Source organism: Budorcas taxicolor, chromosome 3 (assembly GCF_023091745.1).
Source record: "Budorcas taxicolor isolate Tak-1 chromosome 3, Takin1.1, whole genome shotgun sequence".
NCBI classification, from domain to species: Eukaryota; Metazoa; Chordata; class Mammalia; order Artiodactyla; family Bovidae; genus Budorcas; species Budorcas taxicolor.
The window spans coordinates 14,877,593-14,893,798 of NC_068912.1; the positions used below are offsets into that span (position 1 = coordinate 14,877,593).

A 16,206-nucleotide genomic window follows, 5' to 3' on the forward strand; every position below is an offset into this window, starting at 1 on the left:
ACTTCCTGGAGGGGAATGAGCTCCCTGTCTCTGGAAGCAAGAAAGCGCAGTCTGCGCATTGCCCTCATAGAAGACAGCATCCTAGGGGAATTTCCTTAGACTTGAGGAGGCAGGATGTTGTCACCAATCAGGTCTTTTTTCACCTGAGGTTCTAATATTGTGAGTTAGATGGTGTGAGAAACTCCCCAAATTCTCAATGCACAAAAACAAAGGAGTCAGAGTCCTTGGTGACCATGGTATTTATCATCCTCAGAGAGCCAGGCCCTGGCTCAGGCTTCACAGCAACTGAGTGATGCTGGTCCAGTGACTCAGCAGTCCCTCGAATGCCTCACTTGTAGGGCGTGGCGTGGTGGGGTGGGGGTGTGTGAGGCTCTCTCCTCTTCATGACCAGGTATAGCCACCTGGCTCCTCCACCATCTCCCCAGCCTTCCACCGCCCCTCCCCCAAGGCTCCCTATGGAAAGGAGCTCCTGTCTTCTTTCCTGCAGCAGAGGTGATGGGAGCTAATAATGAGGAGCTTCCCCAGGGTAGGCAGTCATCCGCTTCTAAAAGGAGAGCATCCTTCCAAGGGCTGGAAGCAAGTTAGGCCTGAGTCTCTGTTTCCTGTGATCCTTGGGCTAAATGCTCATGTTCCCCAGGCACCTGGAGGGCAGGGATGGAGGAGCAGGTGAAGGGTCAGCTCTCGAGGATGGAGACCACAGCTGAAGGGTGAACCCCAGAGGAGCAGGAGCGGGGGAGGAGGGAAAGAGACAGGTTGGACCAGAGGAGGCGAGGCAGGGAAGGGGGCATTTGAGGGTGAGAGGGCCCTGAGGGGTGGGGACAGCTCACCTCCCAGTAAATCTGGTCCTCGTAGCACTGGGAGTCGGGCGGGGAGTCCAGGATGGGCAGTCTCAGCAGGAGCCCTGGTGGCGGTAGGGGACACTGTGTGAGGCTTTTTGCTGCCCCCATAGGGGAGGTTGCTACCCAGTACCACAGGGCACAGAGGAGCTGGGAGTCATGAGGTCAGTGTGATGCCTGGCACAGGCAAATCACAGTATTTATCAAGCTCCACTTCTGCTAGGCCCTGTGCAAAATTCGTGACAAAGCACTGCCTCCCAGAGTGATCACAGCAGCCCTGCAAGGTGAATAGGATCCCTGAATTACCAAGAAGGGGACCAAGGTTCAGAGAAGTGACATACTAAAGGGTGTACCGTGGGAACGGATCCAATAGTGAGTCTGTCATGAACCGCAGCTCGTAAGCTTTCTGTGGGCTCCTCTCCAAGAGGCATGCAGAAAGTGTTTCTTGAGTAAATAAGTATTAAATGAATGAATGAACTCTTATTTAAGGATAAGATCTCAAGGTGAGAGCAGGAAGATGGGGATACCGAAGCGTATGTTTAATTTTGAAGGCCAGACATCAGGAGGGACTGCTTGGCCTGGCATCAGTGGGCAGGCTGCCTCTGTGGAAGGTTTTTGTGCCCTAGTCTATTGATGAGCCAGCCAGGCCTCTTCCCTCCCGGCCCCTACCCCAGCGCCAGCCCCAGCCCCAGAGAGGTGGCGCCCCAGGCCTCAGCCTGAGGTTGGGCTGCCCTCTAGTGGGAAGAGGGAGCAGCGCGCCAAGCCGCGGAGGAGAGGGACTGGTCAGCAGGTTTCCCACCTTCCTTTGCGACCAGAAGGGAGAAAGTACCTGCTTGGTCCTCCTTACCTGGAGGAAGTTACCCCTGAACACCATAACCCCACCCTGCACCTGGCACGATGTAGGTGTTCAACAGAGTAAATGAATGTCAGGGGAATGGGATCGATCCAAAGGCCCCTCCTCCGGAGAACACCCGCTCCCCCGCCCCCACCCCCACCCCCCACACACCCCGCCGCCCCCCCACCCCCCCCACCCCCCCCCACCCCGCCGCCCCCGTCTTCTGCCCTCCCTGGAGCTCCTCCTGCCAACTCCCGACCCCAGCCAAGGTCACTCACCTCCAAGGCCCCCACCCACAGAGGCAAATGTCAGTGTGACAAACAGCCCGAAGAGCTGGTGCATGGCCTGAGACGTGGCACTGCGCTGGCCCTCGGCTATGAGTGGAAACACACTCTCCAGGCTGCAGGGAGAGGAGGGAGTGGGGAGACGGATGGAGCACGGAGCCAGGGCTGGTCAGCGCATCAGTGCCCTGCCCCGCTTTCTGCAGCAGCCGAAAGGGCCCTGGGGAGCCTGCCAGGCTGAGTCACCTCCAGGCCTTTGCTCCAACTGAGCCCATTGGAGGGGAACACCCTCCCATCCCCAGTGTGCCAGCAACACCCTCACACCTTTCAAGGCTCAGCTTGAGGGTCACTTTTGCCTCCCCTCTCCTCTGAGCCCTGATGTGCAAAAATCTATCCTAAGGGTCAGTGTCTCTTCCTTGACCCTTTAATAATGACACTGTTGAAATCATTTATTCAACGACCTTCTGCTGCACCTGACTGAGGACCAAGAAGCCAGTCCCCAGTCTTGTGCACCCCAGTTTCTTAAGCTTCCAAGGTAAGAGAATAGACAGCTTTTTTTTGGTGGTGGTGGTGGTCCACAAAAGGAGGAAGAGACTGAGGGAGTTAGTTCCAGGGGGATAATGATTCCATTGAGGATTGGGGGTGGGGTGAGGGTGGGGAGAACTCACCCATCTCCATAAGCTTCACTGGTGGCCAGCCCAGCCACAAGGCTGCCCAGGAGGGCTCCCAGGACCCCCGGCATCCCATGGAGGTTGTGCACACCGCATGTGTCTTGGACTTTGAGTTTGGACTCAAGGATGGGCTGGAGACAGGACACAAATCATGAGTCTCGTGTGCCCCCTCAGCCAGGCCTGCTGGAGAGGAGGAAGGGTGTGAAGACGCCCTGCCCTGCTCAGGGCCCAGGGGCTTATGTACCGTGACAAACTTGTACCCCAGTGTGGAAATGGCCCCAGCCAGGAAGCCAGCTGCCAGAGCCCCAAAGGGTGTCAGCATCATTTCAGCTGATGTCCCTACTACAACCCCTCCGGCAAGCGCTGCGTTCTGCACGTGGACCTAAGGGAGCACAGAAGAGCAAGGCTCTGGAGGCGCTTTCTGATCGTCACAGCCACACCCACCCCAAGCCCGCCAGTCAGAGTGCCACCTGCTGCTTCTCCACCGTCTAATCCTCTACCTCACACGCCGTCCTAGCCTCACCTCCTGCACTGGCCGCAGTGCCTCCAGCTTAGATGCAGTCCCCTGTGCGTCTGCCCTTACCTGTTCCCCTGGAGGATCAACCTTGCAGGGTCTCAGATCTCTCCCTGGCCTCCCGGCCCACCCCTCTGCCTCTCCCCACACCCTTCCCCATACCATGTCCAGCCGCCCATCCCCCCCAACAAGGGCTGACAAGGCGAAGGTGCTGAGGGTGCTGGCGGCCAAGGAGTAGTATGTGTTGAGAGCGGTCCGAGGCTGCCCGTCCCCCAGGGCGGTGGGTGCAGAGTTGAAACTAGGCCAGAAGATCCACAGGAAGATGGTCCCTAAACGGTGGGCAGGCAGGCAGAAGGAGAGGCAGTAAGTGACTCCCTCACAAGGTACAAGTTGTGTAACTGCAGTCGAGTCACCTACCCTCATCAGCCTCAGTTTCCTCATCTGTAAAGTGGGCATAGTGACACATACCTCAGGAAGCGAGGACTAAATGAGATGATGTATACCAAGTCCCTAACCACGGCCTGTTACTTTAGTTAGTGTCAGTCGCTCAGTCATGTCTGACTCTGTGACCACATGGACTGTAGCCCGCCAGGCTCCTCTGTCCAAGGGATTCTTCAGGCAAGAGTACTAGAGTGGTTGCTGCTGCTGCTGCTGCTAAGTCGCTTCAGTCGTGTCCGACTCTGTGCGACCCCATAGACGGCAGCCCACCAGGCTCCCCCGTCCCTGGGATTCTCCAGGCAAGAACACTGGAGTGGGTTGCCATTTCCTTCTCCAATGCATGAAAGTGAAAAGTGAAAGTGAAGTCGCTCAATCGTGTCTGACTCTTCGCGACCCCATGGACTGCAGCCTACCAGGCTCCTCCACCCATGGGATTTTCCACCAAGAGTACTGGAGTGGGGTGCCATTGCCTTCTCCCACTAGAGTGGTTAGCTATTCCTTTCTCCAGGAGATCTTCCAGGCATCAAACACAGGTCTCCTGCATTGCAGCTGGATTTTTTACCAGCTGAGCCACCAGGGAAATCCAACCATGGCTTCATTGTTGTTGTTCAGTAGCTCAGCTGTGTCCGACTCTTTGCGACCCCGTGGACTGCAGCACACCAGGCTTCCCTGTCCTTCACCATCACCTGGAGCTTGCTCAAACTCGTGTCCATCGAGTTGCTGATGCCATCCAACCATCTCATCCTCTGTTGTCCCCTTCTCCTCCCACCTTCAATCTTTCCCAGCATCAAGGTCTTTACCAGTGAGTCAGTTCTTCACATCAGGTGGCCAAAGCATTGCCGCTTCAGCTTCAGTCCTTCCAATGAATATTCAGGGTTGATTTCCTTTAGGATTGCCTGGTTTGGTCTCCTTCTTGTCCAAGGGACTCTCAACTGTCTTCCATGGCCTAACTGGTACTAAATGTCTAACAACTGGTACCACTGAAGGGTACTGGCATGAGAGGGCGTTAGTTACTTGATTGAAAACCATGGGGGGTTGTTTTTTCTTTTAAGTATCAGAAAAGGAAAGAAAAAGGCAAAGGGCACCACATGTCAGGCACGAATCTGGTACTTGATATCTATAACAGGAAAATCATTTGTTTTATAACCTCAACTGCCACCTGGAGAGGGTGGGCCCTGGTGTGAGCACTGATGGGCTGGGCCTGTGCATCTCGGCAGGAACTGGGAGCTCCACAGGCCTTGCTGCCCTGTGAGGTTCCCAGGTCAGTCCTGGAGGGAAAGGTGGGGCAAGGGAGGAGGGGGGCTGGGGGCCCTGTGGGGCAGGGCCAGCATGGCAGAGAGGCTTGAGGAAGTGCCCCTTAGTCCTGAGTGGTCCTTGGGTTGCGATGTAACTTCTGTGTCTCCACAGTCTGCAGTGAAATCTACCACACATACACATGTGTCTTCTGAGAAGAGTTTTGAGAGGAATCAAGGAAGAGACCCATTTTCCTGTCTAGCAGGAGCTGGGAGGCAGAGGAAATCTGAGAATGTAAGCCTCCCAGGAAAACACAGAAATCTTTGGGAAGCCTTTGGACTTCAAACCAAACTTATCAAAGGGCAAGGAGGCCTCAGCTGGCCTAGGGTTCCATGTGCTCTGTTTCACAACACACCCAGATGTGAGCAAGAAACACAAGGCAAGTCTCTTTTTAAAGTAAGAATGGGCACTTCAGTAACTACTCAATACTACCTTCAAAAAGGTAAAACGTCAATTTCCTTTCCTGACTCATCAGTGAATGGACAGGAGCAGAGATGCAGGCTTAGAAGAAATAGGTGGTGATGAGGGTGCTTGCAGGCCAGACCCTACTCCCAGGGGTGACCTGTGACCTCTCCTTCTCTCCTGAGAGTGCCGGGGCTTCCAGGAAATCTCCTGGGAGGAAGTGTCCTCAGGAGGTGGGAGGCAGCACCAAGGGAACAGGCCTAGAGGTTAGAGATGGCGAGAAGCTGAGTCTGGATGGAGAGAGAGGGGGAGAAAGAGGTGGGGAGTGGGGAGGGGAAGGGGAGCAAATTACTGCAGGGGCCAGTATGCCTGACTGAGGAGTCTGGTATGTGGGTAGGGGGCCCTGAAGGCCTTTAAACAGAGATAGGTACCATCAGACTTGGATTTAGAAAGGCCCCTGGGATGGATCTCAGGCATCCCTGGTGGCTCAGACAGTAGAGAATCCGCCTGCAATGCAGGAGACCTGGGTTTGATCCCTGGGTCAGGAAGATCCCCTGGAAGAGGGCAGGGCAACCCACTCTAGTATTCTTGCCTAAAGAATCCCATGGACAAAGGAGCCTGGCGGGGTACAGTCCACAGGGTCACAAAGAGTTGGACAAGACTGAGTGACTAACACCTTCATAAACATTTTCTGGGAAGGAGCTCTAAGATCCATGAGCTCTGAGTTCTACGAACCTGTCATAAAACTACCAAAAATGGTAAGCAACGGTCCTCAGGCTCTGATGGAAGAGTCCGAGTTGGAAGGGAGTTCCCTGCCAGAACCCCAAGACTTATAGGTGGCACCCCGAGACCAGTCCTGGATGTGAACTGGCCCCTTACCCACCACACCTCGGGAGGCCTCACCAATCATGGCCAAGAGGTCCGAATGGTAGGTGGAGCCCTGGCGATGCTTGCTTTTCTCCAGGTGGGGCCTATAGAGGACCCGGGAGAGGATCAGCCCATAGTAAGCACCAAACGTGTGGATGGTCATGGAGCCTCCTGCATCCTTCACCTGGGGAGGTGGGGCTGAGGTGGAGGGGCAGCCCCTGGCCCCGGTCCTACCCCATGCCTACCCCATGCTCAGGGCCTGGCCATGTCCACTCCTCACCCCATCCCCATCCAAACTCACCTCCAGGAGACTAAGGAGGACAAACTCGTTGAGGCCAAACAGCACCACCTCCAGCAGGGCCATGAGCAGCAGCTGAACTGGCCCAGTCTTGCCCAGTATGGCCCCAAAGGAGATAAGCACGGCCGCAGCAGAGAAGTCAGCATTGATCATGCTGTGGGGTTCGGATGGGGAGGGTGAGGGGGCCTGGAAACAAGGGCAGCCCAGGGGCCGAGGGGGCGGGGAGGGGGCAATGAACGCACCAGGCTAAATTCTTCCCTGGGAAGTGGGAAGGGATCACCTCCCTTTTTTGTGGATATTCTGGGATTTGGCAAACAAAGCCCAGGACAAGTGGAAGAACCAGATTTTGAATCAACAGGGAGCACTGCCCTTTTCCACGATGCTATCTATTCTCCCAACAGCTCTTGAATAATAAGGGGCCTAAAGGAAGGTGTGGGTCAAGGATGGGAGAAGAAATCAGACAACAGGAACAGGCAGGGTACCTAAAAGAAATCGACTGATGGGTCAAAAATCTAGGTCAGGGAGCAGACTTGAAAGACCAGGCTTGAGCTGGGTCCCTTGGGCAGGGGCCTCCCAGGTAGACCTAGGGGAGCCAGGGAGGCCACTGCTGCCCACCTCTCCATGCCTACAAGGATGTAGCCGCCACGGAAGGAGTGGAAGAAACCCTGGATGAGCGTGGACCACTGCAGGGCAAAGGCAGCCAGGAGGAAGGTGAAGCCCACGCTGCTGAAGCCGTAGCGCTGCAGGAAGACCATGAGGAAGCCGAAACCCACGAAGATCATAGCATGCACATCCTGGAAGCCTGCGAGGGGGGAATTTGGGACTACTCAGGCCACCACCCAGCTACCAGTCAGCAATCCGGCCGCACCCCCCAGCTCTCACCAGCCATGCCGCCTGGAGGCTGGAGCCAAGCCTATAAAATTCCCCGAGGCGTGGCCAGGCCTCCCAGCCTGGCTCACCAGTGCAGAGCTGCCCAGCAGTGGGACCCCCACCATCCCTGTTGTCCCCAGGTCAGAGCAAGAGAGTAGAGCCTTCTGCTCTCCTCTCTGCCCCACTCACCTGCCCAATCCCTGGGTCATTACGACCAGTGAAAAGCCCCACATTTCCTGTGTGATTTCCTGCAGCAGCCCCTGCCCTCTGTGATGGAAATTCTCTTCCCCTTCTGGCCTTTTTGCTGGAAGTTCATCTTGATATCTAACCTCCATTTCTCATACTTCAGAATCTATGCCTCTCCAGTTTTAGGGTTTTAAATTTTACAAATTAATTGATAAAATAACTGTTAACTTTGTAGAACTGTATAAAATAACTTTAATAACTTTGTTAAGAGGTTATCTCAGGGAAAAAAGGAATTGAAGGGAGGGGGAGGGCTGCTGAGCCATACAACTCCGGTGCAAATAACGACCCCTGGAGATTTGCAATATGGCCACTTATGGAAAAGATTTATGGGAAAGATTTTACCCTATAGTTTGCTTCTTTCTATACTTTGGATATCTTAATTTTATAGATGAATCACTTCAATTTTTTAAGTGTCAGTGGGGTTTCTGGGGAGGGACACTTGGGGTCTTTTCTGTTTGCTTTCCATTCTGTGTACAAAAATCTAAAATAATAAACAGCCATATTGAAAATGAGATACATACAACAATTTGCTTTGTATTATTTTGTTTTGTGCCCCTCCCACCATCTACTTGTAAACAGGGCTAGAAACACAACCTCGGGTGATATGCAGCCAGTGCATCTCGTCCTGTTTCCTTTGTCTTGGGTCTATGTATCAGTAATGCTGTGCTATCCTTGGCTCTAATTGAGAAGCACTAGAGGAACATTTGAGTGCATTATTGCATCTGTTGTAAGTAACTTATTGAGAAACAGGGTCAACCAACCATGACCCTAAACTCTCCTTTCATAGCTCCATGTGGGAAATTTCTCCTGGAACTTAGTACTAGGAAATGTCATCTCCCCTAAGGAACAGGGAGCTGATCTGCTTTCCTTCACTCATGTGTTAGATGTTTACTAAGAAGTCATAGAACTAAAAATAAACAAACAAAAAAACCTAAGCAGTCATGCATCAGACTCTGGGAATGTAGCTGTTGCTGGAAGACAGACATCAAAGGAATCAAAGAATCACGTGTGTGAGGCTTCCTTTATTCTGATGAGAACATGCAACTCCATATTTCCCCTTTTTCTTGGCTGCCTGTAGCTCAAAGCTACATTGGAATTTCAGCTCTATCAGCTATAGACCTTCACAGTGTTCATTATTTGCGTTCTTCTCTGCTTTTCTTTCCTTATTCACGTGTTTTTGTTGTAAATGAATTCAAGTAGAAAGAGGCAGATCACAAAGAAAAAAAAAATCACAATCACCTTTTTTGTTTACAGGTAAAGAAGCAACAACAAGGGATTTCCCTGATGGTCCAGTGGCTGAGACTCTCTGCTCCCAATGCAGAGGGCCTGGGTTCAATCCCTGGTTGGGGAACTAGATCCCACATGTGGCTACTAAAGATCCTGAGGGCCACATCTAACACCCAGCACGGGCAAACAAATAAATGAGAACCATCAACAAGCCAAATATGTACTACTGAACTTTAGAATGCAATCAATAACTTTGAGAGAAGCAAATCTGTGTGTGTGTGTGTGTGTGTGTGTGTGTGTGTGTGTGTGTGCTGAGTGTGGGCTGATAGGAAAGGAGTTTGCCAGCCCCTGCAGAGGGTTGGGTACACGCAGCCCCCGCAGCCAAAGGGTTGAAGGTCCATTGGCCCCATTAGATGTCCCCACCACTGTGCCCCTTCTCCAGCCCTGCCCACTCCTCAAGTCGCCCAGATCGCTCTTCCCTATCAGATCTTAAAACCCAACAGAAAAGGAGAGGTGTTGTTTAGATCTCAGTATGCAGCCTTAGTTCTTTCAGCCTCCCCACCTGACTTGCTTTCTCCTTGTGCAAACAGTAAAGGGGAAGCCATGTCTGTTCTTTGGCCCAAGGACAGCAAGACAACACAGGGGGCTGTGTCACAGGGCTCCGTGCCCAAACCGCTCCAGAACTTGTCTTAAATAGCAATAATATTTACATCTCCCACCTGGGGTTTGTTTGGAATCAAAACTCAATCCGGTGGCTTTTCACCTGGAATCTAAACACCAAGAAATCTCCTCTCTTCGTTCCATTCCATGGAATGTACCACACAGACATTCTCTGTGGGCTGTGGAGGGTAAGGAGCTATTCCAGCTGGAGACAGGGGGATAGATATGATGACCCCTCAACATTCCCTTCAGGGGATCCCTGGGTCCAGCAGCATGGAGCCTGTTTCCCATCACATCCCCAACCCCTCCAAACCCATGCACTTTTGGCTGGAGAGAAGATAAAAGCCCTCCAGGGCCACCTATCACCCTCCCTCCTTCCCTTACTGCCTCTCTCCAACCCCACCAGATGATTCCTGAACAAAGTCAGACTGTAGGACAAGGGAACAGTGACAGCTGGGGCTTTAGCATCTCACAGAGCTGGCTTTAAATTCCAGCACATGCATGCCCACATACACACACACACACACACCCCTACACGTCTCACTGTGTGACCTTGGACAAGTCACTTAACCTCTCTAAGCCTCAGTTTCCTCATCTGTAAAGTGGGGATATAAAATATGAGAAGCAGGAAAAAGGGAGTGGTGAGCTGGGGAGGCCATCTCTCCCCACCACTCCACCTCCACCTGCCTTTAAGAGGGCAGATCAGGCTGTATTCTCCTAAGAGTCACAAACCACTCTGGTCCTGGTCACACTAACCCCTATCCCCGCCTCAGGAAGATCCTGTTTCCATCTGTCCTAAACCCCTCTTCTGGCAAGTAAGGTCTCAGAGACAGACAAAAAAGAACCTGTCCATATTTTTTCTTAGAACCCTTTCTCATCTTTGCTTCTGCATCCCCTGCACACTTAGACTTTCCCCCTAGTCTTTTCCCCCTCTTATTTTCCATGGCTTATCTCGTGGAATAAGAGATTTGTAATGTGGGGGAAGTGCTGAAGATGGGGAGTCAAGAGGCCGGGTTCTAGGCGGGCTGACATGCTGTGTCATCTTGCACATTACCGCTCTGGTTCTCTCTCCACCTCCAGGAGGAGCGAACCAGCTGGGCTCTGAAGGCCCTTCCTGCAGAGATAACAGGCGGACACTCAGAGCAGCCATGCCCTTGGCGTTGGCTAGTCCCACTGCTTAACAACAGCGGCAAAACTCCCTTTTATCTCCCAAATCAAAGGGCAGTGGCCACACCACCCTCTGGCCCTGACCACTTCTCCTGGACACAGGGACGGTGAAGACTCGGCGCATCAAAGCCCCAGGCTCCAGGGACCTCATACCTACCTCCCTCCTTTGCAACCCATCCCCAGGGTCCCAAGTCCACAGGGACAAAAAACTAGTGCAGAAAGAGGGAGGATTCCCACTGCTGTTCCTCCTACTGCAATCCAGGGACAGAAAGCTGTGCATTCAGCAGAGTTTCTCATGCAACGCAGGGGCAAGGACGGTCAAGGAGGCCTTTGAAGCAAGCAGGGCTTGGAGGCCTTGACTGAGGCCCATGGGAGAAGCAAATAGGGGGTCATGACAGGCAGCCAGGTCAGACTCTAGAGCAAGAGCTTACAACTCTCAGTCCAGGGACTGTTCCCCCTCCAACTCCCCATCTCTCTGGACAAATGCATGACCCCAAGAGCCTCCCATCCCAGCTCTGTGGCTTTGATCTCAGCATCCATGACTCACTCATGCAGCCAGAATTGGGGTGAAATGTGGGGAAGGAGGAGCTGTAGCCCTCTCTGCCTAGGACCAAGCCTCGACCAACACTTTGGCCACCTGATGCAAAGAGCTGACTCACTGGAAAACACCCTGATGCTGAGAAAGATTGAGGGCAGGAGGAAAAGGGAACGACAGAGGATGAGATGGTTAGATGGCATCACCGACTCAAAGGACATGAATTTGAGCAAACTCCGGGAGATGGTGAAGGACAGGGGAGCCTGGCGTGCTGCATTCCATGGGGTCATAAAGAGCTGGACACGATGAAGCGACTGAACAAAACCGAGCCTCCACTTCACCCTCTTGATTCTCAGCACTATGAGCTTCATTGTGTTGGGGTTGGGACCGGAAGAGAGTCAGGTGAGGACAGCTGCCACCAGCTCTGCACACAGAAAGGAAGGTAATAAAAGCTGGGATTTTTATAGGAGACACCCACATTCTGGGCCTTGTTTGAATGTATATCTTTCAAATGGAGGCACCTTTCTTCTCATTGCTCAGCTGGGGAAAACTGAGCTTAGAGACCTGCTCAAACATTTGTAACAAATCCTGGGAGATTTGGTGCCACTGGTCCTAGCTGCCCAGGGCCTGACTCACAAGGCTGGTCCCCCAAACTTGAGGGAGAGGCTCTGTCCTCAACACGAAGGAGGGGCTTAAACTTCCCCTTCCTGGGCCTTGTCAGCAGGCAGGTAAGCTGCAGGGCTAAGAGCTTAGGGTGACCAAGTCCTAGTTCCAGCTCTGTCACTCACTTACTAGGTGATCCTGAATAAATCACAGCCCCTTTGAGCCTCAGCTTCCTTCTCTGTGAAATGGGTTAATAACACTGCCTTGCCTCCTCCTCAGGGCTGTGGGGCGGCTACTCTGTGATTGGCTGGTGGCTCCTTACATCATTTTTTCTATGACTCTGGAAGAGCCAGGTTTGGGGGACTGGGGAAGAACCGTCTGAGCCCACTGGCCTCGGCTGCCTTCACAAGGGGACGACATCACTGCATCAGGACGATATTACCTGCATCACTGTCTCCCCCGCCTCACCCCCTACCTCCCCTGCCCAGAGGATTTCTTTTTCTCTTTGTGTTCAGGGTGGAGGCCTGAGAAAAGACAAAGTCTCTAGGCAAAGCCCAGCTAGGCCAACGAGAGAGTAGGTAAAGCTGGAGCTTCAGATTTGGGTTCAAATCCCAGCTCGCTCACTTCTAACAGCAAGACCCTGAACCAGCTCAGTTTCTTCATCTTTGTCTACTTCACAGACTAAAGGAGAAAATGCATGTGCCGCCCTTGGCATAATACCTGGAACGTGGCAGACACTAGTGAAAGGATATTACTATAAATCTGGGGCACCTTAATCTCAAAGCAAGAGGGTAGCCCACCTAGGGGTAGATCTGGGCTCCCTCCCAAGACACCAGGGAAACCGGGTCTTAGCTCCCCGCGCGCCCTCACCCGCACTCACTTGGGTAGCGAAAGTAAAATTCATTGTCCGCGTTACTGTGGTTGCCCCAGTGCCAGAGGGCAGCATCGGTTTCACGGTTGTACCGGACAAAGACCGCAAAGAGGATGGCGGTAGCGCCCTGGAGGAGGAGGCAGAGCAGGGGCAGCTGCAGTCGCCGGCCCGCGGAGCGACGGGGAGACCAGGCCATGGGACAGAGGCTGCGAGTCTCCGACTCGGCTGTGGCTCCAGGCGCGTGGCGAGAGCAGACACACCCGGGGAGGGCGGGGCGAGCGAGGCCCCGCCCACTGAGCTGGGCCCCGCCCATCACGAGAAGGCTTGCCAGAGCCTTCCCGTCCGCGCTCAGTTACCTATCCCAGTACCCGGAAGCGGGTGTTGCGGGGAAGGCGAGGGCCTGGGCCCCAGACGTGAGGCGGGGCGAGGAGTGGGAGAGGTTGGGGCGTTCGTAGCCCCAAGTCCTTTTTCCTTTGGCCCAGCTGACCCTGATGCTGTTCCTGTTGGGACAGATCCTTGGAAATAACCCTGGAAAGGCTCCCCGTGTCCTGCCCTGCTCCGGCACAGCTGCGGGACCGGTGGGGGTGGAGGGAGAAAGAAGGGAGGGCACCCGCCCCCTCAAACATGATGTTAGTTTAGAGAATGTTTCCCAAAGAATAAGCGACCTCGATGGGCTCAGACTTCTCCCACCGGACCCCTCCAGGGTGATACAAGAGAGGGTTGAAGTGTTACTCAATCTTTCCCCCAATTGAAAAACCAATAGAGAACGGAGATAAAGAAGCGGCTCTGTAGGCACTGATGATTAATGTGGCCAGGGAGGTCTGAGTCTCGACAGTTGAGTTCCTTACCCCGCTCCGAAGCCTCCTCGCATTTACACCCCACCAACCTTCTAGGACAGAAGGCTGAACCTGGGAGCAGGCTGGGCAGGGGCCCACTGAAACCTGGGTTCCCTGAACACCCAGTGTGACATGAGAGGTTCTGGGCTGCCCCCAGCAGCTGGAAAGACGGGAAGATAGGTGGTAGGAAGGTCTTCTCAGTTAAGAGTCAAGAGCCCCTTGTTAAGGGTTTGTATTCACCGGTGTCCTGGTAGACAAACAATGAGGAGACAGCTGTTAACCGAGCACTTTCTGTGAGCCAGGCTTTGGGGATGAGCCAAATTACCCCTCCCTCCAGGAGCCACTGTCCAGTTAGGAGAGAGACATTTAGGAGGGGAATTGAATTGCCATCGGGGTAAATGTGTGACCCAGGAATCACAGAGACTGTGGAGCCCAGAGGAAAAGTTGCAGAGCCTACAGGAGTAGGGATAAGGAAGGGGACTGGGCTAGAGAATTGCCTCCTGGGAAGTGGTGCCTGAAGGCAGCCTGGAAGGGCAACCTGGAAATTGAGCAAGTGAAGAAACGAGAGGAGACATCTCAAGAAGGGACCCACACAAGCAGAAACCGTGGGCATGTTCAGGGTGCTCAGAAACTGAGTTTGGGCCTGGGTGTCAGCAGGCAGAGAAACGTGGCCTCTATCTAGTGGGTGCTGGGCCCCTGAAGACCTCTGAACAGGTGGAGGACCTTTTGGTCCTCCAATTATTATTATTGGCTCTGACACCCAGCCCACAAAGGGCTTCAAAGAAGAAAACCTGAAGGCCAGTAGGGCTGGTGGTAGGAGAAGCCCTCTGTCCCCACTGCCCACAGCCTAGCCGCACCTACCTGAGGGGGTTGTTATACAGGGGTAGGGGTAGGGGGCGTGGGCTTGTGGGTGTTTGCAAAGATGTCCCAGACCCTGGCCTGAAAGAAGAGCTGCCATTCCCAGAGCTGATGCCAAGTAGGGCTCAACCTTGCTTCTCCTCTGCCACCTCCCCAGTTCACCTCCTCCCTACCTCCCCTCAGGGCCTGAGCCTTGGGTCCAGCATGGACTCTGCAGGACAGTTGGATTCTAGGTGCCCAACCTGGCAGGCGTGGGAGGGTGGTAGCTGCCTCTGATAGCACTGCTCTAGCAGGCAGAGCAGCCTCTCTGGCCCTCGGTGGCCCCTGGCCCTGAGGCTCTGTGTCACTACTTGGTCAGCAAGATGGCTGTTTTCTTGCTCCTCTGCAGGTGGTGGGGCGGGGGAGAGGGTGGGGGAGATGTCTGATCAACTGCCTTTGGATAACAACTCTCAGATCATTCAACATCTGGGGTTTCCTCCCACATCCAGCCTTCTGCCCCAAAGATGCAGTCTGCTTCCTGAGCCCTGTTTGGAAGAGGGGGTTGCCCTGGGTTGCACAGGCAAGGACTAGACAGGCCCTTAAGGGGAAAGGTTTCAAAAGCACCAGAACTTGAAAGAGAAAGGAGTAGGGGCTGTGTCTTCTCAGCATCTTCTGGGAGCTTCCACCGTGATTCCAGCCTCCTCCATCTCTGTCCCACCTGTTGTCTCTCTTAGTCTCTGAATCCCTCTGAATCTCTGATTTTTCCTTTCCTCTGTTGCCCATTCATTCATTCACAATATTCATTTAGTGTCAACCCTGAGCCAGGTTTGGGGGCTGTGACCTAAGGTTCTAGTCACATGTGTAACACGGTTGGGTCCTGGGTGCCTCCAGCCCTGATAGGTGTTCATCTTCTATGTGTTGGATTGTGGGAGGTCTAGAGGGAGCCCTTTGGGAGGGCCAGGATAGCCGGGCCAGTTTCTTGAAGGCACACTTGGAGACCTTTGGGCAATTGCTATTCACCAGCCTTTATAGGAGGATCTTGGTATTCTCACAACTAGTGGGTACCAGCTGGTATCACCCCTGGTCTAACAGAGAACAAGGTCCTGACAGTCCTCCCCTTCTGAGGGTCTCCCTGGCCCACCTGTCCCCTCTGTGGGCTCTCCTGGCAGGCCTACACCTGGGGGCTCTCCTGGCCCACCAACCACTATGGAGAGTCTCAGTCTATGGTTTTCTTTGGGATTGCCAAGTGCTGTCAGAACGCTTGGCCCTCCTTCCTGCCTTCTCCAGCCCTGGAAATTCTGATGGAATTGGGGGGAAGACTTCATCTCTCACCCATCTCTCCACCCTTGACTGCCTCTGAGGGGCCCCAGCTCCGTCACCAGCGCCCATCCTGCCTGGCCTGGTGGTTTGCCCAAGATTTGACCTTCCATCTCCAGTTTCCAGCTATGATCAGCTGGGCACTTGAGGGTGGCCAAGGGGAACTGGTGTCTGCCGCTTGCCCTGGCCCAGCCTGGCCAGGCTGTTCGTGGGGACCAGGGCTTGGGTTACTGAGTAACTCGGGGTTGCTTGGAGCTGTTCTCTACTGGGGTCACCTTCTGCCTACTCCCTGCTCTCTTAGCTCAGGAATCCTCAAAACCAGGGGGCTTCTTTTCTCCATCGACCTTTCCCAGTGTTTATGGGGAACAAAAGAGAAAAGTAGTAAAGCACCAGAATCAGTAAGACTCTCATCTGTTCATTCTTTCATTCTCTCAACACATTTTTGCTGTATCACCTTGGCAATTGTGGAGACTTCTTTGAGTTTCAGTTTTCTTATCTATAGGAGAAATGATATTCCCTTTGTGGAAATGTTATGAGAATTACAAATAATTGCTGAGGAGTGCTGGCGTTTTCATAGGCAGTCAACAGATACTGTTATTATT

The 16,206-nt window shown here is 53.5% G+C and overlaps 1 protein-coding gene across 1 annotated transcript; it reads right to left on the reverse strand.

The window, feature by feature from the left end:
* Positions 1–284: 284 nt before the first annotated feature.
* RHBG (Rh family B glycoprotein) lies at positions 285–12,810 on the reverse strand. The gene is made up of 10 exons (XM_052637586.1): positions 12,624–12,810; positions 7,051–7,237; positions 6,439–6,589; positions 6,174–6,321; positions 3,300–3,466; positions 2,868–3,005; positions 2,621–2,754; positions 1,950–2,071; positions 828–901; positions 285–641 (listed from the first exon to the last, which is right to left on the reverse strand). Exons 1-10 carry the CDS (start codon positions 12,808–12,810, stop codon positions 582–584), a joined length of 1,368 nt encoding a protein of 455 aa, XP_052493546.1. The 3' UTR covers positions 285–581.
* Positions 12,811–16,206: the final 3,396 nt, after the last annotated feature.